This window comes from Orcinus orca, chromosome 2, assembly GCF_937001465.1.
Source record: "Orcinus orca chromosome 2, mOrcOrc1.1, whole genome shotgun sequence".
Taxonomy (NCBI): Eukaryota; Metazoa; Chordata; class Mammalia; order Artiodactyla; family Delphinidae; genus Orcinus; species Orcinus orca.
Genome location: NC_064560.1, coordinates 74436799 through 74464795, shown reverse-complemented (window position 1 = coordinate 74464795; position 27997 = coordinate 74436799). Strand labels below are relative to the sequence as shown.

Sequence of the window (27997 nt, the reverse complement as noted above, 5' to 3'; positions counted from 1 at the left end):
TGATGTGGATGGTGGAAAAGCATTTTAAATACGATATCACACGGAGTCTGCCTCAAAAATGTTTGTGCACCTCAGAAATTCCTATGCTGAAGCCCTAAAGCCCAGTGTGAAAGTATTTAAGCTGGGGCCTCTGGGAAGTAATTAGTACATGAAGGTGAAGCCCCACAAATGGGATTAGTGCCCTTATAAGAAGAGACACAAGAGAAATGATCTTTCTACCATATGAGGGCACAGCATGAAGGCAGCTGTCTGCAAACCAGGAGAGGACCCCCACCAAGAATTAATCCACCAGCACCTTGGTCTTGGATTTTGAGCTACCAGACCTGTGAGAAATAAGTGTCCATTGTTTAAGCCTCCAGCCTGTGGTATTCCGTTATAGCAGCCTGAGCAGACTAAGAGCCCACGCTAGGTTTTTGAAAAAACAAAATGTAAATTATGATGTTATTTCTTCCTCTATTTCTTGTAGGATAGTATTTTGGAATCACAGAAACTAAAACACTTTTTAAAACATTTAGCCACCACCCTGAGAAAGAATGAATTTAGGAATGTTCCATCAAATGTCTCCCATCTATTAAATGTTTTAACTTCAAAATGAAAGGAAGAGTCTAGCTATTCATGTTTTGGTTTATTTTGTTTTTGTACAACGCTACAAACAGGTAAGAGTATCTACTCCTTTGTCTCAAACTAGCGCACTTTTTTCAAGCTCCTAAGAGATGGGCATGATTAGCCATTCCAGTTTGCACTTAAGGTTAGTAATGAACCATCATGGTGTGCTCAGGACTGTTCTCATTTTAGCACTGAAAGTCCCATGTCCCAGGAGACCCCTCCATTCAAGGCCAAACGGGATGGTTGGTCACACTACTGTCACTAGCCTTCCAGGATGTCATTCTTACCACAAACTGTCCAGTCTATTTAAATCCAAGCCAGTGGTTTATGCTCTGTCTGCCATGCTTTCTAGTTCTGTGCTAACAATATCGAGTTCTAATTCAGGTGAGGAATTAAAGAACTGGGACTTTTCACATATATTCTCCCCAGTGATTCTGTGCCACCATAAAAAAACATGCACATAAACACATATATGCTTTAATTAGAATTTAAATAAAAACCACAAAAAAACCTACTGGAAAACATTCATTGTCTTTAGGAACAATGTGGGATTTTTTCTTAGATTTTTATTTTTATACATTCTTATGACATATCCCTTCATAGGTGGTTAGCAAGATCAGCTTTTCAGATGATTCCATTCTAAATATACATTTTAAACAAACAATATCAAAACAGCCAGTGGGAAGGTGAAAAACATTCCATTAATACCGTTTTGTCTACACAAAAATAAATGTGAAAAGACTGGTTGTGTCCTTACCCTGTCCCACCACACAGTTGACTACTATTGTCTCCAGAGTGACTGGTTTTAAAGGACATGGAGCTGTGGCATGACCTGTCACAGGGTCAAGGGCACACCCTGCTCCTGGGTGTTCCAGAGACTTAGTAACCAACAACAGCTCATGACTCCATATTGGTAAATACTCTTGTCAGGATACTTCTTAAAGATATGCATTCCAACATGGAAATAAAAATTAAGATCTAAGACATTTATTTTCCAATGGAGGTCAATCATGACTTTAATAAACCTATTCACATTAGCCCTCATTTCCAAGGTCACAAGCTAGGAGAGTGACATTAAACGAAGCCTACTTAGACACACATAACAGACTCCCGCCATCATCAGTCTGTCTTGCCATCAAACAGTAGGCTGTCACCTTGACCGAATTCTCACCAATAAATAACTTATACAAATCATTACCAATTACAACTAACATAAAATCAACTCATCTTTTTATTAGAAACAAGAAGTCTTCATTGGCAAAGCCGTCACCACCATACCAGTTTCTGACAATCACTAGTGCATTTGGCAGATAACAAAGGTTTACACTTGCAATTCAAATCAGCTTTCTTTCTATACCCGCTTCACGGTGTTTTAAAAATAGATCACCCTGAAAGCTGTGCTGCATTGATCCTCCACTTCTTGATTAGGAAAACGCACTCTCCCTAAACTACTTGTTGTAGCCATTCCTGGCAGCTGAGGAGATATGCGTTGTGGAGGTCTGAGGGCCATCAGTAAAATCTAGAGGGAAGACCCTCAAATTCCATAACTGGCCCCCATCATCATGTCCTACCTGAGGATGACAAAGTTAGGGGCAGTACAGTTTCGACAACATTAAGTGAAAGAAACTAGTTTGGATTACAATACTGTGCTCCTAGAGATACTATCTTTATGTGAGGCTACACCTTTAAAGAAGGAAGCTTTAAAAACAATACCTTTATGTAAAATAAAATAAATCCAACAGAACACACCCATTCTAGTATCTTAAACCCAGTGGTGTATATCTACAGGGCCACACTCTGTGGCCCAGAAGAGTAGGGCCTCTGCCTTCCTCCAGGGCCCTTCCTGGGTGCTTCAGGGCTGGGCGGCGGGAGAGGCACCCAGTTCCCTCCCCAAAACACCTTATTCTGTTTAATGTATTATTTGTTTCCCCTGGACAAAACACTGCCACTGTCATGATTTCTGTCAAAAGTGCAAAAACCTCCATGAGGTTGATTGCCGTTTTTCCATCTCTAACTCTTTGCGCTCAGAAAGGCCTCCAGCCCATCATCAGTGGGTTGGAAAGGGCTTCTTTGGGAGGCACAGCCCACCTGGGCTTTCAACTTTACTGTGCATGACCATCCCACAAGTCCAGCTACAGTCTGCACATCAACGTTCTTTTTACTGTCTTCAGGGTCTACCTCCCACCAGTAAAATTAAATGTTTAGAGGCTAAAGTGCAGAAAAGCTCAAGTATACCTGGTAAGAGCTGGCTACTCCAGAACTTAGGTTATAACAAAAAAGAATATTTAGACTGTGCACTAAACAACCTAGTATTGCAAAAAATTGGTACTGTAAGCCATTCCCAATAATCATCGCCCCAGCCCCTGTCCCTGCCTGGACGCAGTGCAGCGTTCCAGGAACTTATGCAAACATAGCTAGTGTGTTGATCTGATATACTACAGGAGGCTGGAGCTGTCCTCTCCATAAATAAAATACTATATTATTTAAATTTCTGCACATAGAAAGCAATTCATTCAAGTTTTTAAATGAATTTAACTCTATGACAAATAACTTTTTCCTAAGATGAAATCATTTAGCTTTTTTTAAAATCTGCTTATTTCCTATGATTTCTTTTTGAAAAGACTTTGGAAAGAGAAAAATATTCATTTTTCCCTTAAAATGTTAGTTTACTATTTAATGTTAGCACATGCAAATAAGATTTACTCTTAAATATATTACTTTAATCTCATTACCATTTAGGCATCTTACCTAGATATAGTTTCAAACAGATGTGAGGCATTTCTGTGACCTGGTGCAAGAATGGTAGAGTAGAAAGAAAACTCCAGAACAAGGAACTTTTAAGACTAAAAAGATAAAAAATATTTTTGTCAAAGTTCCAACTCAATAAAATTCCAAAGCCTTTTAAGGCATGAATTAGTTTGAAATCTTTACAGATTATCAAGTAAATTGACATTGCCTGGAGCACTCTTTAAAGAAAGTAAAAAAGGGGGGAGGTTTTAATAAAGAGTGAGCCTCCCTCCCCTAAAGGAAATAAAGGCCTTTGTGTGTCGGTATGTTACCCAATAAGATGGCATTTAAAACAAAATATGTTTATCAAAACCAGTGTCCCTCATTCTCCTCCTCCTGACTGTCTAGATAGAGGAGGGCAACCTTCTTTTCATCCGAAATCACCGACCTTTGGTCTACCATCCTCTGCAGCTGCACCATCTTATCAAACGCGGCCTGCTCCTTGCCCTTTTCCCCGGGGGCCTGGTGTTTGTCCCCCGCAGAGCCCTGAAAGCTCACGCCAGCTGCCAGGTCATTCCTACTGCTGGCATCTCTCCAAGCATCACGGTCAGACACACTATGAGCTCCTGCTTCTGTCCCTGCGGGGAAGAGGACTGTGGCCTCTCGGGTCCAGCGGGGGGTCGTCTCTACGTTACTCACGTCCATCTGAAAGGTAAACGAAGTTTCTTTGGGCCCCAGGGCAACATGCCTTAGTGTTCTGCCACTGTCTGCGACCTCGCCTACCTCAGGGGAGTCCACCGAACCAGCAAGTGCAAATGTTTTGGAAATGGGTCCGTGGAAGACAACGTGTGCAGAGGTGTTGGTTTCTGCAGGACCCAGCTGGATATGCCTAAAGGATCTGCTCACATCTGATGTCGCTTCCGCCCCTGAGGTGTCTCCTGAACTAGCCTCCTGAGGCGATTCAGAAACGGCCCTTTGGAAGGTGCTCTTCTCAGTCATCAGGATTTTCCTACCCACAGCATAACTATGGGTGGCCTGGGTCACATCTGCCGAGTCCTCTCTGTGGGCTTTGCTTTCTGAGTCACTAAATTTCGAGGGTGGGGGAACCATCTGCTCGGTGCCTTGATGCCTCTGAGGCACGGTCTTGATGTGCCTGATGGATGTGCCATTCCCTGACCACACTTCCGTGTGCCCAGAAGCTTCTCTGACACCCAACTCCATTCTGTCTGAAAGGGGGGCTGTGAGCTGGATCTGCTCACTGAACCCCTCCCTGAGGCCTAACTGAAGGTGCTTCACAGAAGTCTGGGTACCCACTGACTCTTCTGAAAAATAATCACCAACCTTCCCTGCCTCAGAAGCGGGAGCCTGAAAAGTAATTTCCCTCTTAGAATGAAATTGTTGGGAGCCAAATGGGCTGTGCCTCCCCGATCTCTCAGGATCTGTGGAAACCTCTGCCAGGCCAGGCTCTTCTGAGTCCCCTGCCCCCAGACAGGGAGAGTCAGGCCCTGGGAAGAATACTTCTTTGGACAATTGACTTTGATCGGGACCCAACGTAAGATGCCTTGCAGACAAGCTGGCTTCCGCCGAGCTTGCCGCCCAACTCAGGTCACCTTCCCCACTTACCTCCACCACCTGGGCGGCGGATCCTTCAGGTGAGACTTGCTCAGCCCTCCAAGTTCCAGGGGGCACTATTTGAACGTGCCTCACAGACTGACTGACGTCCTCCAGCACGTGTGACTGGGCAAAGCCCGTTGGGCTGGTGACTTCCACGGTGGCCAACACGGGGCCCTGGGAAGTGACCAGCTCCGTGTGGGGAGAGGCCCGGCCGGCGTCGGCCTCCTCACCAGAGGGGCTGTACAGCTCCTGGGTGGCCCAGCGCTTGAAGCCGCGGCTAGCAGCCGGGGCCTCCATTCTGGCCTCCCCATCTGGGCTGCCAGGGGCCGGGCTGTGCCACCTAGCCAGGCCGTCTCGTACCACCGACTCCACGGCCTTCTCGATCTCCCCCGCTTCATCCCTGCTCAGCTCCTCCAGGTCTAACTGATCGGCATCCACCGTCTGCGAGAGGTTGACTTCGGCCACTAAGGTCACAGCCCCGCCACCCGCGGTCTGGACTTTCTTTACATCAACGGAACCACCCCTGGGCCCGCCCTGACCCTCTCTGGTGAAGGTGGACAGCTCTTCCTTCATGCGCTCCGGAAGGCTCTCCTCCAGTTGCTCAATCACTTCCACCAGCTGGTGCCTGGGCTCCTTGAAGCCTCCCTTAATGGATGTGTGGAATTCATGTGGTATTTTAATTTCCTTTTCAATGACTATGGGTTCAGCATGAAATTCACCACTTCTCGCTTGTCCTTTCCAGTGAGTAGAACCCATGTCCCCCTCCAGAGATGCTTCTGGAACATCCAGTGGCTTCACAACCTTCTCTCCCAATGCATCGTCCCTCTCCATTCTTCTCCGAGACCCTGGCACAATTTCATCTTGCCAGGAGTACCTGATGGTGGATTCCTCTTCGATGTGGATCTGCCCGTACACAGGGCCTTCATCTCTCTCATGGCCACCAGGGTATTCGTCCGGAGTCGACACCAAATAACTCTGCTCTCCCTCCAAGTCACCTGCCTCCGTCACTTCTTCAAAGTGAGTTATGTTCTCTTGGGGCTGCCTGGTCTTTTGACCTTCATTCCCTGAGCACGTGATATCTGTTTCTCCGTAAACTTCCTCCTCAACAACAAGCCCCTTGGAGCCCGGAGACACGTCATCGACCTCCTCCACTTCGAATGGTGTAGAAAACTCATCCGCCTTCTCACCACTGACATAGCTCACAGGCTCTTCGATGATCTCCACGTTGACGACCTTTGCTCTCCCCTCTCTGCCCTTCAGACCAAGACTGATTATATCTCCGATCAAATGCTCAGCTGATTTTCCTTTCAGCTTCACCTCCTTAGCATCCTTGCTTAACAGGTAGTCCAGGCCAGCTTCATCTGAAATGTCGACCTCTTCAGTCAGTTTTGACTCCACGACTATCTCAGTCTTTGTTTTCCTGTCACCGGGAAGCTCTTTCCTGTCCACGTAAGTGACTTTTGTGTCTGGAAAAGAATCAGCAGATGCTTCTGTCTCGGGAGAGTGGGTAAACTGCTTCAGGACACTGGAAACGATGTTCTCAGCTATGGTTTCGGTCGTGGAATTACCTTTCAGAGAGCCTGCAGTGTCACTGGTGCCCAGCCCGAGCCCCGCCTCTCTCGTTTCCACCCCTCTACGTGTTCCATCACCAGCATCCTTCTTTAGGGGTGTCTGGAGACCTTGGGGGGCCACCTCTGCTGTGCTGTCCTGGGATACTTCTAGACTGATCGGTATCTCTCTCTCCCTCACACTTTTCTCCTTCAGTGACTCCTCTTTTGCCTTTTCCTTCATTTGCTGGCTTTCTCTCTGTCTTGCTTCTTTATCTAACTTTGTAAGTTCTTCCCACCTTAAGTTTCTCTCCTCTGAAGCCTTCTCTTTAGAATCAAACATTTTCTCTTCTCGCTTTGTTTGGATGGTTCCCGGTCTGTTTCTCTCCTGCTCCCTTGTGGCTTTAGCTTCCATTTTCTTTCCCAAAATGACGGTCCTCTCATTCGACCAAGTGCTCTTGGGAGCACCTGCCACCACATTGTCCCGGCGTTCTTGGTAGGACTCTTGGGCAACGGCGGACTCTTTGGCTAAACTAGTGGGGGGGCCCTTTATACCTTCGGTTCTTGGTCTATCAGGGAATGTTTTGACTTGAGCTTCAGTATTTCTTAAAAGACCAGGGGTTGGAGAGAAATGTCTGAAGTTGGTTTGACTGCTGGCAGTTTTTTCATAAGAGTTCTCCTGCCGGGCAGTGACAAAGGAAGAGTATCTGGAGCCCAGGAAGTCTCTTCTGGCAGCGCTTCTAACAGCCGTCTGAGAACGTGGCACCAGGCTGTGACTGAAGCTCGCCGAATGTGCTTTCTGCCTTGGAAACAGATTTCTTTCGTTTTCCCTCTGTAATACTGAGGTGGTATATTGATAGGGCTTGTTTCTGAATTCTGTAGGAATTGAACAGTGCATTAAAATGACAGTCATCATTACCTTTTTTCATCTGAAAAGCATCACCACAGATCAAATCCCATCCCATCATAATATACACTATTACCACCGGAGGGTCATTATAAATGAGATATTTTCAACCCCCAAATTATTTTTTTCTGGTAGTTTAAAGAAACCTATGACAATAAAATATAGCCCTACGAATGCTTCCACACAACACTTTTCTCCAATTACTGATCTTAAAATATTCATGCATCTTAAATATATCAAACGTGTGATCGTAAAGCATGGCACATGTGCCAGAGACGTTAGGGGCGCTATTTATGTGGCAGAAATTTCACAATTTGGAATCCTTCATCTCCACTTTGTTGAGATAACTTTATTTTACTGATTAGCAGAGAAGAGCTTCATAATTACTACAGAGTACATAAATACTAAACACTGAATGGCATAACCCCTCCACCTTTTACTATGCTCTTATTTTTCATTGATTTCCATGTTGGGCCAACAAATATTGAAGAATTTGACTTTTTTTTTTAATTCCTGATTTCTTCTGTTTTTATACTTTTTTTTTTTAATACAAACATTTCATTTGAAAAGGTGCCAAAGCAGGAAGCCAACCAACCACCAATACTACAATCTGTCTTAATGTCATGGTCCTGGGATTGGGAGGCGGTCCATGGGGCTTCCTGCTTTGCTCTGGACCATCCGCAGACATGCCACCCTGGGTACCTGCTCTTAGGGGTGGCAGCTGGTGGCAGGAATGTGGCCAGGCCAGGAGCATCATCCACCCTGCAGGCACCACTTTGTGCCCACCCACACCCATCTGCTGAGCTGGCTTCTTGCCCCCTGGGTCTCCCCCATGGCAGCCAACCAACCTTACTCTCAAATTCAAAAGCAAACTTGCTGGACACTAAGACCAAATCCCTTCCAGTCACAGATGACTGGAACCAAAATTATTCTGAACGCAGTGACCTGTCAATCTGTGAAGTGTCTAATAGGAATGTTGTTTTTGAAAATAAAGATGGGGAGTGTTATTTTTTTTTAAAACTACCACCTATCCAGATTGACTGTTATAATCACATTCTCCTGACAGCACTAATCAGTACACACATGTAATCCCAATGTACCATGATTTTGAACATGGCAACACTCATGGAGCCTGAAACTACACAGAGTAAGGTGTATACAGAACATACTGCACATAATGTAATCCGCCCTTGCTTAGCCAGAAAGCTTTTTAAGGTTTTACAGGACTGAGAAAACTTTAAAAAAAAAAAGTTATCCTACAGGTTCTCCGGGTCTTTCTGATGAACATTAACTCTCTAATGTCAGTTCAGCTACAGGAAATACAGGCTTTGTGCTGCAGCTTTTGGCCCGAACAGAGGCTGACTTCAGGGCACTAGGTGACACTGCCGCTCACACCACCCTGAGCTGCCCACGCAAACCTAAGCTGGTGGAAACAGTGTAATCCTTCCCACCTCTCCCACCGGTGGGGTCACGAGTTCCAGTGTTGATTGCCTGCTGTACAAAGTAATACCTCCCTAGGTTTGGGTTAAGGCTGTAAGTCTTTGGTCTGTAAAGGGTGTTCCCTCCACAGGGTGTGATGAATAAATCCATGTCCACCTCTCACCCTTCACACTTTCCAGCTTTCCATCAGCCCTCTCCTCCCTCACCACGCTGGGTAGGAAGCACCCTCAAACACTGGCTAGATGAACAAATGAGTTAATGAAGCCCTTTCCCACACAATTTCATTTGCATTATTATTGAAACTATGGCCCATTAAATAAAATCTATTTGATACTTGAGAGGGACAAATGACAGGTATCTGAAAACTCTTATCTAACCCCAACTCTTCCAGATAAATGATGCTTTACTCTTTATCCATGGAATGAACCTGCTCAGATAGACAGCATCTTAACGTTAAATGATAAGCTTTCCTTATATTTACCTTGTGGTACATTTTCAATGCGCTCAATCAAGATCTGTATCTCCGGATTACTTTCTCCTTCCAGTAAGGCTCTGTAAAAATTATTTTAAAAAAACTCATTAGGAAATAAAAGACAAGAAGTGCCTCTGTTAGCTGTCGATCTGGTCAATGATACACTGTCACAGTGTCATGTGTCTGCAGATGCTGCACTACTGCGATGCAAGCCCACCCCAGCAGACCTGGCTGGAGAAAGCGTCTCTCAGCTAAACGAACAAAATGAGGGGGCCAGGGCTTCAGAAGGACTGGAGAGCCAAGGCCTTCTAGAAAACCCTTCCAAACCCAGGGCATGTAGGAGGAAGAGACAGAGGGATGTGGGCCCAGGAAGGGAGGTTGGGGGTCTGGCTTCCCTGGGAAGCAAGGAAGGGCCCATGCCTGGCAGGTCACCCTGGGCTACAGGGACCCAAAACAATTACTACTACCCCACTGGGGTCTCTCTGGAGTCACAGGTCAGGGGCTGACTAAGGGCAGAACAAGGACTGACATTTGTTTGTAAATAAGGCAGCCAGACTGCATCTGCAGTTTTCATACTGGGTTCCATGGGGACATCTTAGAGATGAAAAAAGAGGAGAGATGGAAAGGGCAGGCGTAAGAGGAGAAGGAAGAGCTGCAGACCACCCCCCTCCACCACCATGGCCCCCAGGGGTCTCATTCCAGGCGGCATCTAGTTATCTCCTCTGATAAAATGGCAAAATGAACTGGACTAGGTGGTTTCTTTGGCCATGTCTAGCTCCCAAAGTGTAAAACTCTAGAGTCTTCATTAAGTTGTTATTCACGTCTATGACTCAGAGCCCTGAGGAGAGAGCAGAGGTCAGGCCCCATAGCCCCAGCACGCCGCAGTGGGTCAGTGCGGGATGTCCATCGCTTGGAGACCCTAGGACATGGGCTGCTGCGGGCACACCAGTTGTTCAGTTGCTAGGGCAATGTGTGAGGTCACTAACGTCAGTTCCAAGAAATATACTGCATATGGCAAAGGGCAAGCAGAAGTGGGGTCCACTTGGAAATGCTGATCTGACCACTGAGAGCCAGGCAGCCAAAGAGGGAAGGGACGCCGGAGCCGGTGGGGACTCTCGGATCAGGCAGACCAGGGCCAAGTTCTATTTCCACTGATTCAAATGCAGTGATTCCCACAAATGCGAGAACCCTGTGGGCAGGTGGAAGAGAGCAAGGAGGCCCCCCTGAGGAAAAAGCAAAGACAAGGATGAGAGGGATTCCAGTCCAGGTGTGCACAGGAGGGTTCTCCTGGAAGCTGCGACTGCAGTGTGCATGTGTGGACGCAGGAAGCCGAGGGGCTGCGTCCAGAGCCCTGCCCTCCATGCCAGGCGAGAGCCAGGAAACAGGACACCAGCCCATTAATCCCACACCCTCATGACCAAGCATGTTCGGTTCCAGGAACACAAATAGCTTCCACTGCCGAGAAAATCCCGAGGTCTGTATAGAATAAAAGGAACACGTTCAAGGTAAAAGTCAGCCTGTGAGGGTCTGTGCCCCAGGATGACAGTAGCAGGAAAGGTAGCATCCTACAGCTAAGGGTCCACGGCGGGCTACTGAGAAGCCAAGTCCTATTTCAGATCTTCTCTCTGCCTGCTTGGGAGGAAGGCTCAGGTACCACAGGGCTCCCATGCTAGCTGCCCAAGGCAGGACAGAAAGTGCTTGCAGGGCATCCAGGTCAGCAGAGAACTGATGACTGGGGAGGTGGCGGCGGGGTGGGGGTGGGGGGTCAGGATAAAGAAGATCCCCTTGGGGGAAAAATTTCTTCCCTCTCCCCTCAAAGGGGAATGGTTTTGCTTCTCTTTCAGGGAAAATCCAAACCACCACCAAACTTTTACCGAGTTCAGGACCCTGAGTCAGGAGGGGGCACCAGACCCCGAGGGGTGACACAGCACTAATGCTCCTGTGCCCCAGGCCTTCACCAACCCTAAGACTGAGCACCAAGCAGGCTCTAACCCTCCCCTCTATCTTACCAAGTCCTCCTGGCAACCCCACACTGGGCTGACGATGGGCATCCTGGCCCTACAGGTGAGCAGACTGGAGTGCAGGCCTGCACTCCTCAGCGAGAGAAAGGGAGCCCAGGCCTGGGCACTCAGCCGCCCTGCAGGCTGCCTGGGCCTCCCTGCGGGGCCAGAGATGGTACCATTTCACATACATTTTAGAACAAATCCTGCAGACAGACCCTCCAGACCATATTAATGAAAGCAGATCCAACATCTCTTGATGATTTCAATCGAAATGTCCCTACAGGGAAGAGCAGCAGCTCCCACTAGGGAAGCACTCAGGTCCACAGTGACTCCTCCTCCCAACGGCTCATCCAACAGGCAGGAGCCACCTTCTCGACCTGGGCGCCCAGCAAAGGGCCTCACAGGCATGCTGGGACACTGGTCCCTGAATCCATGCCTTTACGAACCCTCCACCCCCACCCCCACAATGACACACGACAACCCGTCTCCACCAGCACAGCTCACAAGACTAGGTGGCAGAGGCATAAACAAAGCGCCTGGGGCAAGGCCAAAAAGGGTCAATTCCCTCAAAAGCTCTCAAAGGAAGGTTTTTAAGGAACAGACTCGTACAACTTGAAGGAGCAGGTCAAGCAGTCTCTGGGGATTTGGGGAGCGGTAGAAGAGAACTGCCTGGGACCCACCGTGCCAGTGAGAAATGCCAACCGCCTGAATCACGGGCTATAAGTGAACATCTCACACAGGCCCACGGGTTGGCAGCCTCTCGAAAAGCAGGAAAACAAGCAGACATGTGCTGGAAAACCAGGTCCCTGGCCTCATTAAGGCCGCCGAGACAAGCCCACAGGTTGGAAGGGAGCTCTAATGCGGCCCCTGGCTGGGTGCCAGGCCCTAACAGACCACCCACGGGCCAGCCAGCAGCGGGGCTCCCGTCTGGGATAGATCATCCTGACAGCAGCTCAGGGCACATCTGCTGCGGCTCCACACAGTGGGCACAAGGCGGCCGCCCTGCACGCCCACCAGAAACAGGGACAAGCGCCAGGGAGGAGGCAGAGTCGGAGGATGTTTCCAGAAGCAACGCCAGTGGGGGAGTCTGCCTGGTCCTGGGTGGAGAGATGTTTCACGTGGTGCTTCCTGGCAAAACGCAGGCTCTTGGAGGAAAAGGGGGAGGGGCTGGGAGAAGGAGCTTCTCTGGGCCCCAGCTCCAGAGAGGACAGGGGACCGACCGCCTGTCACTCTAGACTGGGGACTGGAGTGGGAAGGAAGGAGAGAGGGGCAGAAGTCCATCCACAGGACCAGCATCACCATCTGGTTTGGAAAGGGTCTGTCCTAAGCACAGGCATATGAAAGACAACAAGGAGGCAGTGGTGCCAGGCAGCCTCTGGTCATTTCCTCTGTGCTCAGGATGAAATCACATAAGGAAAGCCCATTTGTCAATTCCAGAGACAGAAAAAAAAAGACTGACATAAAGAATAAGATTACTAATAAAGCAGAAAGAGGAAGCACAGGGAGTGGTTAACAGAGAGACCTCCAGAATCAGGTTGCCTGGATTCAAATCCTGCCACTTCCTAGTCCTATGACCTTGGGCAAGCCGCTCAAACCCTCTGTGGCTCAGTTTCCCCATTTCTGAAACAGGGAGCACTCACAGGTTTGCGGTGGTAATTAATAAAGTGATTGGAAAGTTCTTGCAACAATGGCTGTTACAGAATATGTGCTCGATAAATATCAGCCATCATCATCATCACCTACATCATCATCTATTGACCTCAGAAGAAAGGTGATTTTCCATTAACCAAAGCAGTTCAAGAAGGGAAGAGATTCTGGATTACCTAAAGTCATGGTTAACTGAGGGCTAATTCATTTACGCAATGATGTGGGTAAGGCTAACAACCAAATGTATCCGTTGATCCTAATTTTCTATCCTTAAAACTACAAGATTTTATTAACTTCAAATTTTTCACCTAATAACCAGGTAAGTCTCAGTGTTAACATATTTCTATAGGTTTTCCCAAAAATAGGATTCAACTTTAAAAAAAACAAAATGGGGACTTCCCTGCTGGTGCAGTGGTTAAGAATCCACCTGCCAATGCAGGGGACACGGGTTCCAGCCCTGGTCCGGGAAGATCCCACATGCCGCGGAGCAACTAAGCCCATGCGCCACAACTACTGAGCCTGCGCTCTACAGCCTGCGAGCCACAACTACTGAAGCCCACACGCCTAGAGCCCGTGCTTCAAAACAAGAGAAGCCACTGCAATGAGAAGCCCGCGCACTGCAACGAAGAGTAGCCCCCACCTGCCGCAACTAGAGAAAGCCTGCGCGCAGCAACAAAGACCCAATGCAGCCAAAAATAAATTAATTAATTTTTAAAAAATGTATTTCTCCAATAACTTGAGAACTTCCCAAGAAATGTTCTCCTTTGAAGAGACACATAAAAAGGTACAGCTGATCTTAAAAACAATGGAGCAACCAGAAACATCATTAAAATGATGAAATTAGCAATGTTAACCGTTATCTGTACTGCTTCATTAGCAGTCTAAACCTAGAGACTGAATATTCTCAGTTAAAACCCGCCACGTCTGCCCACTGCCATCAGAAAGAGGGAAGGGGGGCTCTGCACGTCCTCCCCCAGCACAGACATACAAAGAAACTAACCTTTTAAAAGGACTTTGCCATAAAGTCCCCAGGCAGGAAACCTTTGCACTACATTTTCGTATCTGGCCAGGCAAGACTCCCTTTAGTGTTTTCTGTCTGAGAAATCCTTTGGCCCTGCTTTCCATTTTTCCAGGTAAAACTCAGAATTGTTATATTCTCCACCCCCAAAACATAAAAAAAAAAGCCTCTTTTTAAATTTTGATGGAGATTTCGTCATCTGTCCCCCAGATAAGAAATCCAGGATGGGCCCCTTCTTACCCTCAGTTTTGTGGTTTCTGGACTCAGTTTATTCCTGGGTTATTTTTGCATTTTTTTGTTTCAATTTTGACTATCTTTTTTTTTCCAGTATATTTTCTAACAGCTTACTCCTGATGATTGTGTTCTGTTCTCTTTTTTTTGGGGTGGGGGATGGGGGCAGGAGTGCTCTATTTATTTTTTAACTGTTTCTGCAAGTTCTCAATCGATAGCTTTTGGGCCTGATCTTTATGTCAGCAGTGGAGGGGTTTGGGACATGGTGGGTTCTGAATACTGTCAGTTTCACCATCTTCAGATTATACACTAAGTCTGAATAAGCCCACTGAGCCCTCTCCACCTGCTTTGTGGAAAGGGCTCACTGTAGGGTGATCTAGTTTACAAGAGTGTGTGCCCAGCAGCACATCTGCCCACGTTCCTACCCAGAAACCTCCTGCTCCCGGCCCCTCCATCACTGCCCCCACCAGCCCTGAGCAGAGGCTCCCTCGGGTACCTACCTATGTCAGGTCCCGAATCTCCGACCACCACATGCACCTCCCGAGGCCTCTGCCCCCACCCACAGACACACATACCCATTCCACTCCAGGCCCAGACCCTCCTGCACTCCACCTGCAGCAGCTGGCTCCCCTCTCCTCGGCTTTGGCCCTGGGACCGCCCCATCTCAGTGGCCTGGCAATGGAGGCCCCTGCAATCTGCCTCCTTCCAGGCCTCTGCTGATTCATCTTGCATTCTCCTTCCTCCACTTATTTTTATCCTGACTTGTGCACCTGGAGCTCCTTTCTGACACCTTTCTGCCAGTCCAATTCCTATTCCCCACTTTCCCTGCCCCTTCAAGGCCCAACTCAAATCCCACATCCCTTGAAAATCTCTCTTAATTACCTCGGCCTGAAGCTCTCCATTCCTTCTCCTAAACCATCTTTATCAAACTCTGTTCATTGGCAGCAAACCATGTACAGTATTTCCCTGGATACTGTTATTTTAACATCTTGTTTGACTTTTCACCTAACCATACTTCTCCCTCCCTCCTCCCATGCCACCCCCCACTTCCCACCTCCCCCCTCTTCTATGTCTGTTCAAATCTCTGCCATCCTTCAAGACCCAGATCAATCTCATCTCCCTCTAGAAAACTTCTCTGATTCTCACAACTCCCTTCTGATTCCAGAAAACCTGCACTTGTGTGTCTTGGGGGACAAGCCTTGTCTCCTATGGTGTAGGAGGCTGCCTCGGTCCGCGCAGCCTTATCCACAGCACACGATCCTCAGCACACGGCTGCACGCTTCTGAGCCCCTCTGAGCAGGCACCACACCCTGCGTGCCGAGCATCTCCAGAGCAGCCTGAGAGCACAGACCCCACCCAGCTCACAAACCACGGCTTCACGGGTGTGTCTCTCAGCCACCCAACATACATGGCCCTCAATGACAGCCCCCAAAACCAAGCTACCCAGGGACGCCCGAATCCTCGGCATTGCCACAGATGCCACGCCAGGTCAGTCCCCAGATCCTCCCTCGGGCTGCCCCCTCTGCCTGGAAAGCCCTTCCCACATGGTCTCTTCCTGGCTGCCCTTCCTGCAAGACTTGGCACTGCCTCTTCCAGGAAGCCTGCTCTGCACACTCCATCAGCCCCCCACAGCACCAGCACCCCACTCAGCCTGCCTATCCTCTGTCTTGTCCTCTAGGTGCTGTGAGACAGGCTTAGAGCTTTCTGGATGCCTGTGGGCTGCTCTGCAAACAGTAGTGTGCACACAAATCACCTGGGATCTTGTGACAAGGCAACTTTGATCAGCAGGTCTGGGGTGGGCCCAAGGTTTCCCACAAGTTTGAGATGCCTAGTGATGCCGACACTATGGGTCTGCAGGCCCCTGTGAGCAAGGCCCTGGACCAGTGTTTCTCTTCCCTGGATGCATCTGACAATCATCCTCGGAGCTTTAGCACTACCATGCCTGGGCCCACCCTGTGCCAATCTAATGGGAATATCTAAACTGGGTCCAGGAGCCGATGCCTCATCAGCTTCTCCCGGTGATGCCCACGTGCAGATGCAGCTGAGAACCACGCCCTGTCCTGTTTCCGAGAATCTCCCCTTTCATCCCTCAGCCCCTCATATAACAAGCACGCACACGCCAGGAAAAACCTCGAGATGACATATCAGGCAGATAAGCATCTCCAGCCCCACATGACACCACTGCAGACAGGCAGACAAGAGCGAGCACAACTGTGCCAGCCTGTCTTCTCCCACACTTCCCCCTTCTCTCAGCATCCTCAGCGCCAGTCCAGCCCCACAGCTTCTGCCCATCATCACCTGCAATGTGGGAGCAAAGGGCTCATTCTCACATTCACCTGCCAGGTCAGGCGCCACGGTCTCCCTGGCCACCAACTGGCCCACTTAGGTTTGGTGAAATCCACCAGTCCTAGACTCTGAGGTTTGCTTTGTTTTAATTTTATTATTTTGTTAAATTATATATTTATGTATAAACTGTAAGTCTATCCCTATAAATTATGAGTTGCACCATTTTATTATTACCTTAACGTTTCTTCTTTAAGGTTACCGGAAAGGACTAAATATCTGGGTTTGGAAGGGCTCATGATACTTGAGACCTGGCCTCAGCACAGCCCCCAGAGTCCAGCCATGCTGCGATGTGCTTTCAGCTTTCCAGAGCCACAGCCCTTCTCTTCCATGTGCGGTGTGTGAGCAGTGGCTCACACATCTCACATGTCTGTCTGAGCAGTGCTAGAGGAGTGGCCCGAAACTTCGGGGAAACACAACCTCAGCCATGGCGGGCGAAGCAATGCCTGCCGCAGCACTGGCCACCTCTGGACAGGGCTGGTGAGCAGTCACACTGCACAGGACCCTGGAACGTGGTCCCCACGGAGCTGACTGTCCCTGCCGCCCTCAGAGAGGCAGGGTGTGGGAAGAAGGTCAACTTCCCAGAGATGGAAGGTCGAGGTTTGTAAAGATCAAATGGGCACTTGTGAAGAGGAATTTTCATACATGGCCTCAGAATTTGGGCAGCAGCACAAAGTACTGAAAGAATCACATAAGACGTGACAAGGGTTTACCTTCAGGACACTTATCAGTGATAAAAAATGCTAGGCTTTTGGCTGATACAAAGAAACAGGTCATATTCTACCGCCTCTTTGTCTTTTAGACCTGCGGGCATCTCCCAGACTCAATCCTAAGCACTGGAGGGCAGGGGGGCGGCAGCAGTTCTAACCACAGAGGCTGGGGTCTGGAGCTGGGCAGCACCGGGCATATGCAGGCCCCTGGGCTGGGCTCCGCATTTTCCCCACGCAAACTTGGACTTCAGGAAGGCACACAGTGAAATCAATCACTCACTTCCCAAAAAGGACTGATGCTTCCTAATCTCCTAGGAGACGGCCAAGTCAATCCCTAAATGGGTTAAAGAAATGCCCGGCCACAGACAGGAGTAAACTCTGTCCCTGCTGACATGAGTGAAAAAGGCTCGCAACCAAGAGAAAAGCTAGAAAAAGCTAAGCCTTGAGGAAAGCTAAGCTGGTAGGGTTGTGAACACCTACCAGAGAGGTAAGGCCCCAGCCTCTCAGGCAAGATGCCCACCTGTGCCCTCTGACTTTTCATGACAGAGAACTGGGGGCAGGACAAAGCGAGGAAGGAAAGGGCTCAAAATCCCAGAGAGATGAGGCATAAAACCAAAGTCTCCTGACTCCGACCCAGAGAACTTTTACAAAAAGGAAACAGGAAGATCCAACTGCCTCTGTAGAGAAAAGACCTCACCTGACACCAGGTGTCGCCTAACAGGGGCACAGATGCGGGTTTTCTAGGCTGACCCAGCATCTGCTCTAGAACGATGCCTGGTTTGGGGTACCTCCCGCCTGAATCTCAGTCCATGTGACTCATGGGAAGCTAACCCCTTTCAGGCACTTTGTTCCCCCAGCCAAGGATGGGCACATGACCCAGCAGAGCCAGAGCAGGTCCAGGAGTCCTACTAGGATGGTGGGAAAGAGCCCCCTCCTCTGACCACAGGATTGGAGGTTGCAAGGACAAAAGCCTGGAGCTGCTTGGGGCCCCTCCTGCCACTGTGGGGGCAGAGCAAGGAAGGAGGGGCCCAGAGCAGGCAGGGACAGCCCGCCAACAACCCCATCCGGGCACCGGATGAACCTACCACACCCAAAACTAAGGACTTTTTCAGTTATATGAGTAATAAATGCCTTTTTTGACTTGAGCCAGTCTGAGAAGGACTTCTGCCACTTGCAAGTGAAAAAAATTCTAATGCTTCCTTCCCCCAAATAAAGCCCGATTGTTTTGAAGTTTTCCTTATTAGTAAAGCTCAGCTTATCTCACTCAGCATTTGTTTCAATACCCTACCAATTTAATTTTGCAATTGTTCACCCCATGAGATTTCCAAGAAGATTGTGGAGATGGATCTTGGGAAAGACAGGCTGGCAAGTGCCTCCTCTCCCCTGCCCCCATGCCCTGACCAGCATCCCTTCTGCAGGACTCAGGCTGCATAGCTCCCAGAGCAGTGACCCAGCAACGCCCCCACCAGCTTGGCCCTAGGACCATCCCTCAATTCAGCCAGGGGCTCCGCCAAGGGCTGCCATGCTCGGTGGGTAAGGCACAGGCCCTCAGCAGCCTGGACCCCTGCTTCCAGGCCCCTTCCCTCACCTGCAAAAGGGATGTGTGGTGTCCACCACCAGAGGGTGACTATGGGCAGTGAGCAGCTGCGAAGGACTTAGCACTGCGTCTGGCAGGCAGTAAGTGCTCAGTAACACAAAGCCACAGCCACTCCACGGAGGCTGCAGGGACTTTCACACTGCCAGCTCCAGCTTGGTGGACTCAGCGCAGCATCCTTACCTATAGGTTGCCACCTCCAGACTGAGGCCAGTCTTCACCTGCACGAGCTCCTGATAGTCCCGTAGCCGGTCAGCCATGGCCAAGGTAAGGGCTGCCTTCTCATCCTCCAGGCAGGCGATCTCTCTCTAAGGAGAACAGAAGGTTTTGGGATCAGAGGACTGGAGCTTTGCTGGGTTGAACTTAAGGTACCAAGAGCTCAGGACACAAAAAGAGATGAAAAACCTCCAAGTTTATTAAAAATGCAGTCATCGCAAGGATGATTTTTATTTATTTTTTAAATAATTTTTTTAATTTTTGGCTGTGTTGGGTCTTTGTTGCTACATGCAGGCTTTCTCTAGTTGCGGTGAGCGGGGGCTGCTCTTCGTTGCCGTGCCTGAGCTTCTCATTGTGGTGGCTTCTCTTGTCACGGAGCAAGGGCTCTCGGTGCGTGGGGTTCAGTAGTTGTGGCACGTGGGCTCAGTAGTTGTGGCTCGCAGGCTCTAGAGCTCAGGCTCAGTAGTCGTGGCACACGGGCCTAGTTGCTCCGTGGCATGTGGAATCTTCCCAGACCAGGGCTCGAACCCGTGTCCCCTGCATTGGCAGGCATATTCTTAACCACTGCACCACCAGGGAAGTCCCAAGGATGATTTTTAAATACTATATTTCTCCCACCTGGAAGGTTTCTTTTTTTTTTTAATCAGCACATAAGGAAGATGTGGCTAGGACACAGGCTTCTCTGTTCATTCTCCCTAATAATAATGAATGCTTGTAAAGCATCTCTACAGCTCAGACATCAGTCAGCTTAGGGAAGTCAATACATGACACTAGTGAAGTAAGATGCTATTTAAAATAAGCCAAGACTAGGGACTTCTCTGGTGGTCCAGAGGTAAAGAATCCACCTTACAATGCAGGGGATGCGTGTTCTATCCCTGGTCAGGGAACTAAGATCCCACATGCCATGGGGCAACTAATAAGCCCATGCACCACAACTACTGAGCTCGTGAGTCTCAACTAGAGAGCTTTCATGCCACAAACCACAGAGGCCACGCACTCTGGAACCCGCATACCACAACTACAGAGCCCACATGCCCTGGAGTCTGCATGCCACAACTATAGAGAGAAAATACGCACACCACAACTAGAGATAAGCCCGCATGCCCCAACGAAAGATCCCGCGTGCCTCAACGAAGATCCCACATGCCGCAACTAAGACCCAACGCAGCCAAAAATAAATTTAAAAAATAAATAAATAATAAATAAATCTGTTTAAAATAAAAAAATAAAGAGAAGTTTAAAATAAATGAATAAATAAGGCTAGAAAGCAGGGGTTTTACTATATTTAAAACAGAAGTTACTCAGATCTGAAACAGAATTTCCCCCATACTCATGATACAGAGTTCTTTGTTTCACCTAGAAAAGCCACTTTAAAATCATCTGGGAAGAAAAGTTATGTTAATGTGACAAGAATATATTCTGGGCATAAATGTCAAAGGCCAGACCTGGATATAAACTTTTATGACTGTTCTCGTGTAGTTTAATAAGTGCTCCCTGGGCACGTGTTCACATCGCCCCCATAGCAGTTCCACTCCCTCCTGGTTAATTGCATCTGTCCACGTCCCCCGCCCTGGCTGGGAGACACTGCAAGGCACAGTCTATCACTGCCTCATGCATCCCCCCAGCCCCTGCCTCTAGAAAAATGCCCTTCACATGCAAGTCACACAGCACGCAACCGGTGAACTAGATGTAAAATGAAATGATCAATATAATATTACCCTCCTCAAAATGTACTGTTTTCTTTTTTTTTTTAATAAATGTTTTTATCTATTTATTTATTTTTGACTGCGTTGGGTCTTTGTTGCTGCACACGGGCTTTCTCTAGTTGCAGTGAGCAGGGACTACTCTTTCGTCGTGGTGGGCATGTTTCTCATTGCGGTGGCTTCTCTTGTTGCAGAACACAGGCTCTAGGCATGCAGGCTTTAGTAGTTGTGGCACAAGGGCTCATCAGTTATGGCTCACAGGCTCTAGAGCACAGCCTCAGTAGTTGTGGCAGACGGGCCTAGTTGCTCTGTGGCAATGTGGGATCTTACCAGACCAGGGATTGAACCCATGTCCCCTGCATTGGCAGGCAGATTCTTAACCACCGCACCACCAGGGAAGTCCCCAAAATGTACTATTTTCAATCGACAATATATTTAATAAACACAATGGTTTCATTTGTACCATTTTACAGTTTTGCCCTACTCTGCATTACAGTTTTATATAACATTTTATAGTTATGCTGGGGAATAATTAACTGAACAAATATTTAAACTTTGAATAAGTCCATATACTTTAACTTTTGGTTTGCAATGGAACGTAGCATTATTTCTGAATACAATTAACAGGATACATTTTTAGACATTCATCTTTGTGGAATTTAAAAATTATAAGACAACGGGAGAAGGAATCTATTTTCATTTCTCATGTAATCCCTCCACCAAAGGCACCTGGCAATATGCTGGCGGCCCAAAGTAAATAGGTAATGTTTATGAAACTAAGGAATGACTGCAACTAAGATCCCACACTGGATTTACCATCTAAAAAGATGCATGAATGATCAGCATGTAAATAATTCTGCTTCTCATAGCAGTTCTATATATCTAAGCTAATAATTGTTGTTTTGTCTATATAAAGTATGCTAAAAACAAAAACTGAAGCCACTTAGCTTTTAAAGCAAAGGAGTAAATTTAAAAACCGCTAGCTAGTATCCCAGGGTGGGTAAGTGTAAACACCCTCCGAAACTGGCATTATAAATAGATAAAGAGGTTCATCAAAGCAGACCATTGGCCAGTCTTGATTTAAGTGACAGTTGCCAGAATCTAGTCACAACATTCACACATTCTATAGTTAAGTCTCAGTGTTAAAAGCCTATGTTCCCCCATTTTAGAAGGAGTATAAACTCAGGTACAAGGTTACAGTATAAAATGTTCTGTAAACATATGACTCCTTCCTACTACAGGAAATTCTACCTAAATATGAAAAGTTGACAATGTGTAGTAATGCCTTCTTCACAAAAAAGTTTGATTGCTGTTAAAATGCTCAGAAAAAAAAAATCAAACCCATTCAGTTCTCTAACTACAAGCCTCCTAAGCAGGTCAAGATCTCCCAGCCATGCCAAGGAGGTAACACGAAGATTCTCTCCCTCCTGGGGGTGCAGAACATTTCTGCACCCCGCAAAATAAGAGGAGGAAAATCAAACTGTTTAAGTTAAAATAAGTGCAGTTCCAACCACATTCCCACGTGAGTCAACTCTCCCTAAACGGTCAAAGGAAAATTCGTTGACTTCTGGAAGCAGGAATGTAAGAATTATTGGCTCCAACAGTCTTCACAGAAATTGTAACCGATCCTGCTGGTTGAATAAAGCTTCAGACTTGGCCTCCACTTCTCCAGAAGTTTTCAAACCGTGGGCCAAGCCAAGGCACTGGAGCCTGAGACACAGCAGCTAATTCTAACCCAAGCAGGAGCAGTTTTGCCAAACGTTAGAGCTGGGGAGAAAGGTCACCTTTCTAGTTGCTATTTAGAGAACATTTGGGCAGCATCACAACTGATGATGAAATGTAGGCTACACTAGGGAAAGCCTGCTGCCCTCATTGTCCAAAGAATTCACTTTCTCTTAACCAAACTTGAGCAGCTCCTTGCTGAGCAAGTCACCCAGACACAACAGGAAGAGCTTGCAAGTGTCACGGTCATGCACTGAGAATCCTGAACATTAGAGAGCTCGAGGGAATTTAAATTCTGTGATAACCTCACTTAGATGCAAAAACTAGATGTGTTAATAACAAGCATTGACTGGATGCTAACTAAGTGTTTATAGCTCTGGCCCATACAACACCGTGAACTCCAGACCCATCATTTTATGTTACAAGACCAGGTGGGTATCTCAGAGGCATTTCAAACTGAAATCTGCTCTCCCACCCAAGCCTGCCTTCCTGCACCAAACCCCTTCCTCCAGCTGCTCAGGCCCCAGGCCCCGGAGCGGACTTGATTTCTCCCTCTCTCCCACCACATCCAATCCATCCACAAACCCCGTGGGCTTCAACTTCAGGGTAGATTCCTGCCTCTGCCCTTTGCTGCTGTCCCTGGCCCAAGCCTCTAGCACCTACTGCCTTGACGGTGGCAAGTGTCTCCTAAAGAGGTCTCCCTACTCCCAACAGGTGCCCCACACCGTCTATGTGTATCACAGCAGCCAGGGAGATCCCATGAAGACTCGGGTCACCACCCACTTCTGCGCAGAGCCCTCCAGTGACCTCCCACGTGCTCAGAGCCGAAGTCCAGGTCCTGTAGAGGCCATCTTCGCCCCCTCGCCCCAGCCACGCCCGCTCCTGAACACTGAACTGTTTCCACCTCCAGACCTGTGCAGTCAAGGACTTTCTGTTTTGTTTCCATTATGCTCCCTGCTGTACCCCCAGCACTTAAGAGGCAAACTTGGCACACCAAGTACTCAATGAATGAACTGAATGGGGATGCACCCTGTGGGCCATTTTCATTACCCCTAGTTCACAGGTGGGAAACGGAGACACAAACAGTGGCAGAGCCACAATTCAGACCCAGGTAGGGCAGCTAAACCAGCTCCATTCCAGTCGAAAGAAAGTTCTCATTCAGTCATGTCTTGGGAGCGTGGAAGCTGGCCACAGGCAGCCTCGAGGCTAAGAGTGCACTTTCACAAGCCAAAATCTCAACGTTTATGGGCCAAGGCTGGTGTAAATCACAAACATCTTACAGTTTTGTCTGAAGCCCCTTTCTGCAGACTGGGAGACAGGGTATATTAATTAGGCTTCAAGTGATCTGAACTACATATAAAATGCTGGGAACTTGGATGTCAGTTCAGCAAACTCTTCTCTGGCAAATCTGAGGTGAGGGGCCTCCCAGAGAGGTCTAAGGCATGTAGGCCATCTGGGAAGGCCCAGTTTTCCCAGAAAGAGAGTCCCAGTGAGCATCTTTCCCCCTCAAGCTGCAGTGCCAGCCCAGAGCCTGGGCACTATGTGGGTGCTCCTGCCTCCAGATGAGGGAGAGGGGTTCCCATTAAAACCATATGGCACACGTTAAAAAGTAAATGAGGGCTTCCCTGGTGGCGCAGTGGTTGAGAGTCCGCCTGCCGATGCAGGGGACGTGGGTGCGTGCCCCGGTCCGGGAAGATCCCTTATGCCGCGGAGCAGCTGGGCCCGTGAGCCGTGGCCGCTGAGTCTGCGCGTCCGGAGCCTGTGCTCCGCGGCAGGAGAGGCCACAACAGTGAGAGGCCCGCATACCGCAAAAAAAAAATGTAAATGAAAGACTTAACACTAAAAGTATTCTGACAACAGCCAGCTGGGTCTGAAAGCATTTTAGGACTGTAGATTAACAGGCACCTCTGTGCTATCCCTTAGGAAGAACACTGATCATTGTTCTATGAAAGCAAACTGAATACTGGTTTAAAGTTCATCTTTAATAGAACAGATAGAAGAGAGGGGATATTGCCCAGTGGTTAGTTGCTCAGGCAATGCAGCATGAATCAAACCCAGACTTAGCTACTTACTAACTAGCTAACCTATGGACTTCAGTTTCATCATCTGTAAGATGGGGTAAATATTAGTACCCACCTCCTAAGACTGATGTGAGGACTGAGAGTGAATACACATGTGATGGGCTCGGTACCTCTGGTACCTGCCACACAAAAAGCTCTTGATAAAGGCTAACTCTTAGTAATGAAACTTTTATTATAGTAAATTAGTTAAATCAGGTTTTATGATATTTTCAGTCTCCCCAGGCTAAGCTTCTATAGAATTTGAAAACATCAGAGGCTTGGGGTTAAATCATCAATATTTATTCTTTAACAAAATAGCTAGTATTTTTACATTTCTTAAAAAAAAATACTAACGCTTGGTAGTGAGTCTTTTGGAATGCAACTTGAAATATGGGTGCTTTAAGATAACTGGTGAAAGATTCAGGCTATGGATAAGGAAACATTCAGTATAATGAAACAGCTACAAATTGGAACTGAAAAATACCCAAGTCCTTATAGACATTTTCCTTACTCTTTACTTTTAGGGGAAAGAAGCAAATTCCAATAGGAGAGATATCACTGGACAGGAGGGTGGGATCCTAGTTCTGGGGCAGGTGTGACCCCAGGGAAAGGCCCTGGAGTCCCTGTGTCAAATAAGGTGATTTTGAATGGCACTTCAGGTCCCCACCTGTCCTGGAATCAGAGGAACTCTGCTTTTATCTGTTTCATATCTGGCGGTGCACTTAAGAGTTAACTGGGGGGGAAAGGGTTCTGCTGCTAAAAAAGAACACTGAAACCAGAGCTTCCAGGTCCAAAATGAGCCAAGCGAGCTATGACTGCAAACGAATGGTGGGGATTTAGCCCACAAAACACGCCTCAAAGAAGCCTTTTCCAAACCTGCTTGCACAGCAGGGACCCTTGAGGTGGTAGCAGGGGTTCCCTACAAAGGGGTTCAGTGGGCAGTGAGTTTGGCAGGCGCTTCTCTTTGGTTAAAAGCTCTGTGAAAGCTTACATTAAAGACACTCTTTAACTTTCACTCAACACAGAGCATGGGGCCCCATGGAACTGGCATCCCTGGCCACCATCGTTGCAAAGGGAAGCGCTCTGGAGTCTAGAGTAAGCTCCGGAAATCAGCACATACTTCACCGGCCCCTGCCCTTGTCCCACCTACAACCCCAGCAGAAGGCTTTTGAAAATTATGAGGCAGAGACCAAACAAAACCTAAGATCCAAAAGATTAAATTCCAAACAACTTTGTACTGTATTGCTTTATATGATTTCCCATCCAGACTCTAGTTCTTTGAAGAGTGAAGCCCCAGTACAGTGCTAAGGACCAGGGGTAGTCAACAGATAACTGCTGATTATTTGTGGATGCCTGTGAGGTCACCACAAGCCTCTATGCCACGACTGCCATGTTTCCTTTACTTCTAATTTTATAAAAAGGCACAAAATCATCACTCCAACACAAATTTTTAACTTGAAGCTACAAACTGTTCCCTTTAAAATATTTCTGAATTTGTGTGAATGTTGTCTTAAACTGTCATCCTAAGATGACAGTTTAAGGATTTGGGAATACTTCCAATTCTGGTCCAGACTGGGCAGGACCAGGGCTAACCCTGGGACTGGGCTAGGTGTACAGACAATAAATCCAGCCACAGGTGTCACCGTGTCAGTGTCAGAAGTCTGAGCTCTGCTTCTCTGAAATAGGAACTGTTTATATTACCTGTACTTGTAATAACATCCTGCCATAGGGACCTGCGTTACCACAGCTTTTACACAACCCAGAGATCGGACATCAGCTTGTACTGTGAGAAAAACATCTCTGATCTTAATGCTCTTTTCTGCATTAAGATTACTGCCCCTCCTAAGAACAAATGAGGCAGTGGCCCAGGGAGCCACCACCAGCTGCTTCCAACTGGGAAATCAACCTGGCAAAATAAAAACCGATTTGTAAAACAAGTTAAGTTTTCCCCAGGGGAGCCCTAGGGCCAGCGGGGCTGCCATTCTGAACGGCTCACGATAAACACTTGGCCATTGCCTAGAAACCTCCCAACACTGAGACTTGTCTGAGAAGGAAGGAGCTGTCACCTCTGTAAGTCACTTCTGGGGCTTCTTGGTTGACTTTTAAGTGAACTCGGTCTTCGAAGCACAGGAAACTGAAAGAGAACCTAGAGCTTGACGGGGTCATTTGTCAGGATGCACCCAGTCATGCCAAGGGCCAAAGAAATTGACAACCAAATAGGAGGGCAGGGACGGGTCTATCCAGCGGGACCTGCCACTTGGCACGCGCCCACTGAGTCGAAGGGCCAGGGGTGGCGAGATGCCGGGACCCTGAGGCCCCACTGCAGAGCAGGGCGGTCCCTTCGGTGCCTGGGTCCCCACCGGCACTCTCTGGGCCGGCCCCGCACGTGGGCGACGTCGCGCCTGGCATGAACGAGCCGTGGTCCGGGGAGCCCCACCGCTCCCCCGCGGCCCCCACCCGCAGGGCGCGCGGGCCTGGGCTGGGGGCTTCCCAGCGCACTGACCTGCCGCTCCTCTGCCTGCAGCTCGTACGCCTCGCGCACCCGCAGCAGCTCATCCTCCAGCAGCGCCCGCAGCTGCTCCAACTCGAGCACCTCACGCCGCAGCGCCTCCGCCTCCTGCGCGCACAGCCGCGTCTCCTCCTCGGCCTCGCGCCGGCTATCCTGGCCGCGCCGCAGCGCCTCCTCCAGCTCGCGCACCTCGTCCTCGTACAGCTGCACGGTCTCCCGCCACGACTCGGCCACAAGCAGCGCGTAGCCGTTGTGGACCTCCCGCATGCGCGGCGGGGGCGCGGGCGCGCGGGCGCGGTAGCGCAGGGTCAGGCCGGCGGCGCGCGCGCGCAGCTCCCGCACGTCGCGTTCGTGGGCCTCGTCTAGGCCGCGGCGCTCGGCCTGAAGCCGGCCCAGCAACGCCTCGAGGGCGTCGCGCGCGCCCAACTCCTCCTGCAGCTCCCGCCGCTGCGCGTCCAGCTCGGCGTTCAGGCGGCCGCGGGCTGCGCGTGCCTCCCCGCCCAGCAGCTGCAGGTCCCGCAGCTCGCGCAGCAGCGCGTCGCGCTCGCCCTCGGCCAGCGCTGTGGCCCAGCTCAGTTCGTCTAGCTGCTGCCGCAGGCTGCGCGCCTCCTTGGCGAAGCGGGCTTGCGCCTCGGCCCACAGGCCCTCGTACCCATGCCGGCCACGCAGCTCCTCCTCCAGGAGCAGGTTTTCGCGCTCCAGCTCCCGTACCCGGCCCACGTAGTCGTACAGTCGGGCGTTGAGCTCCTGCAGCTCGGCCTTCTCGGAGCCCGTTTGCAGCCGCCAGGACAGCATCTTGATGGTGTACGGGTCTCTCCCAGCCGGCCAGTTCCCTCCTACCCTGGTCTTGTCCCCTCTGCTGTGCCGCTCCCGCCGCACCGCTACTCCGGAGGCCCGCAGACTGGGGCGGGAGCTGGCGAGAGACTGC

At 49.0% G+C, this 27997-nt stretch overlaps 1 protein-coding gene across 2 annotated transcripts; it reads right to left on the bottom strand.

Moving 5' to 3' along the window:
- Positions 1-1067: 1067 nt before the first annotated feature.
- Positions 1068-27997, bottom strand: SYNM (synemin). Of its 2 annotated transcripts, XM_004271658.3 has the most exons (5): positions 27064-27996; positions 19043-19167; positions 9323-9393; positions 4957-7370; positions 1068-4038 (listed from the first exon to the last, which is right to left on the bottom strand). In XM_004271658.3, exons 1-5 carry the CDS (start codon positions 27862-27864, stop codon positions 3700-3702), a joined length of 3750 nt encoding a protein of 1249 aa, XP_004271706.2. In that variant the 5' UTR covers positions 27865-27996; the 3' UTR covers positions 1068-3699. The 2 variants fall into 2 exon arrangements, with proteins under 2 accessions (XP_004271706.2, XP_004271705.2); XM_004271657.4 differs by having other exon boundaries at positions 1068-7370; positions 27064-27997.

Excerpts from the sequence above, each read along its gene's own strand:
- SYNM (XM_004271657.4), bottom strand. The coding sequence starts at position 27,864 with ATGCTGTCCTGGCGGCTGCAAACGGGCTCCGAGAAGGCCGAGCTGCAG. Across the intron at positions 19,168-27,063 it reads TGCAGGCAGAGGAGCGGCAG|AGAGAGATCGCCTGCCTGGA; the intron begins GTCAGTGCGCTG and ends TGTTCTCCTTAG. Across the intron at positions 7,371-9,322 it reads CATTGAAAATGTACCACAAG|AATTCAGAAACAAGCCCTAT; the intron begins GTAAATATAAGG and ends CAATTCCTACAG.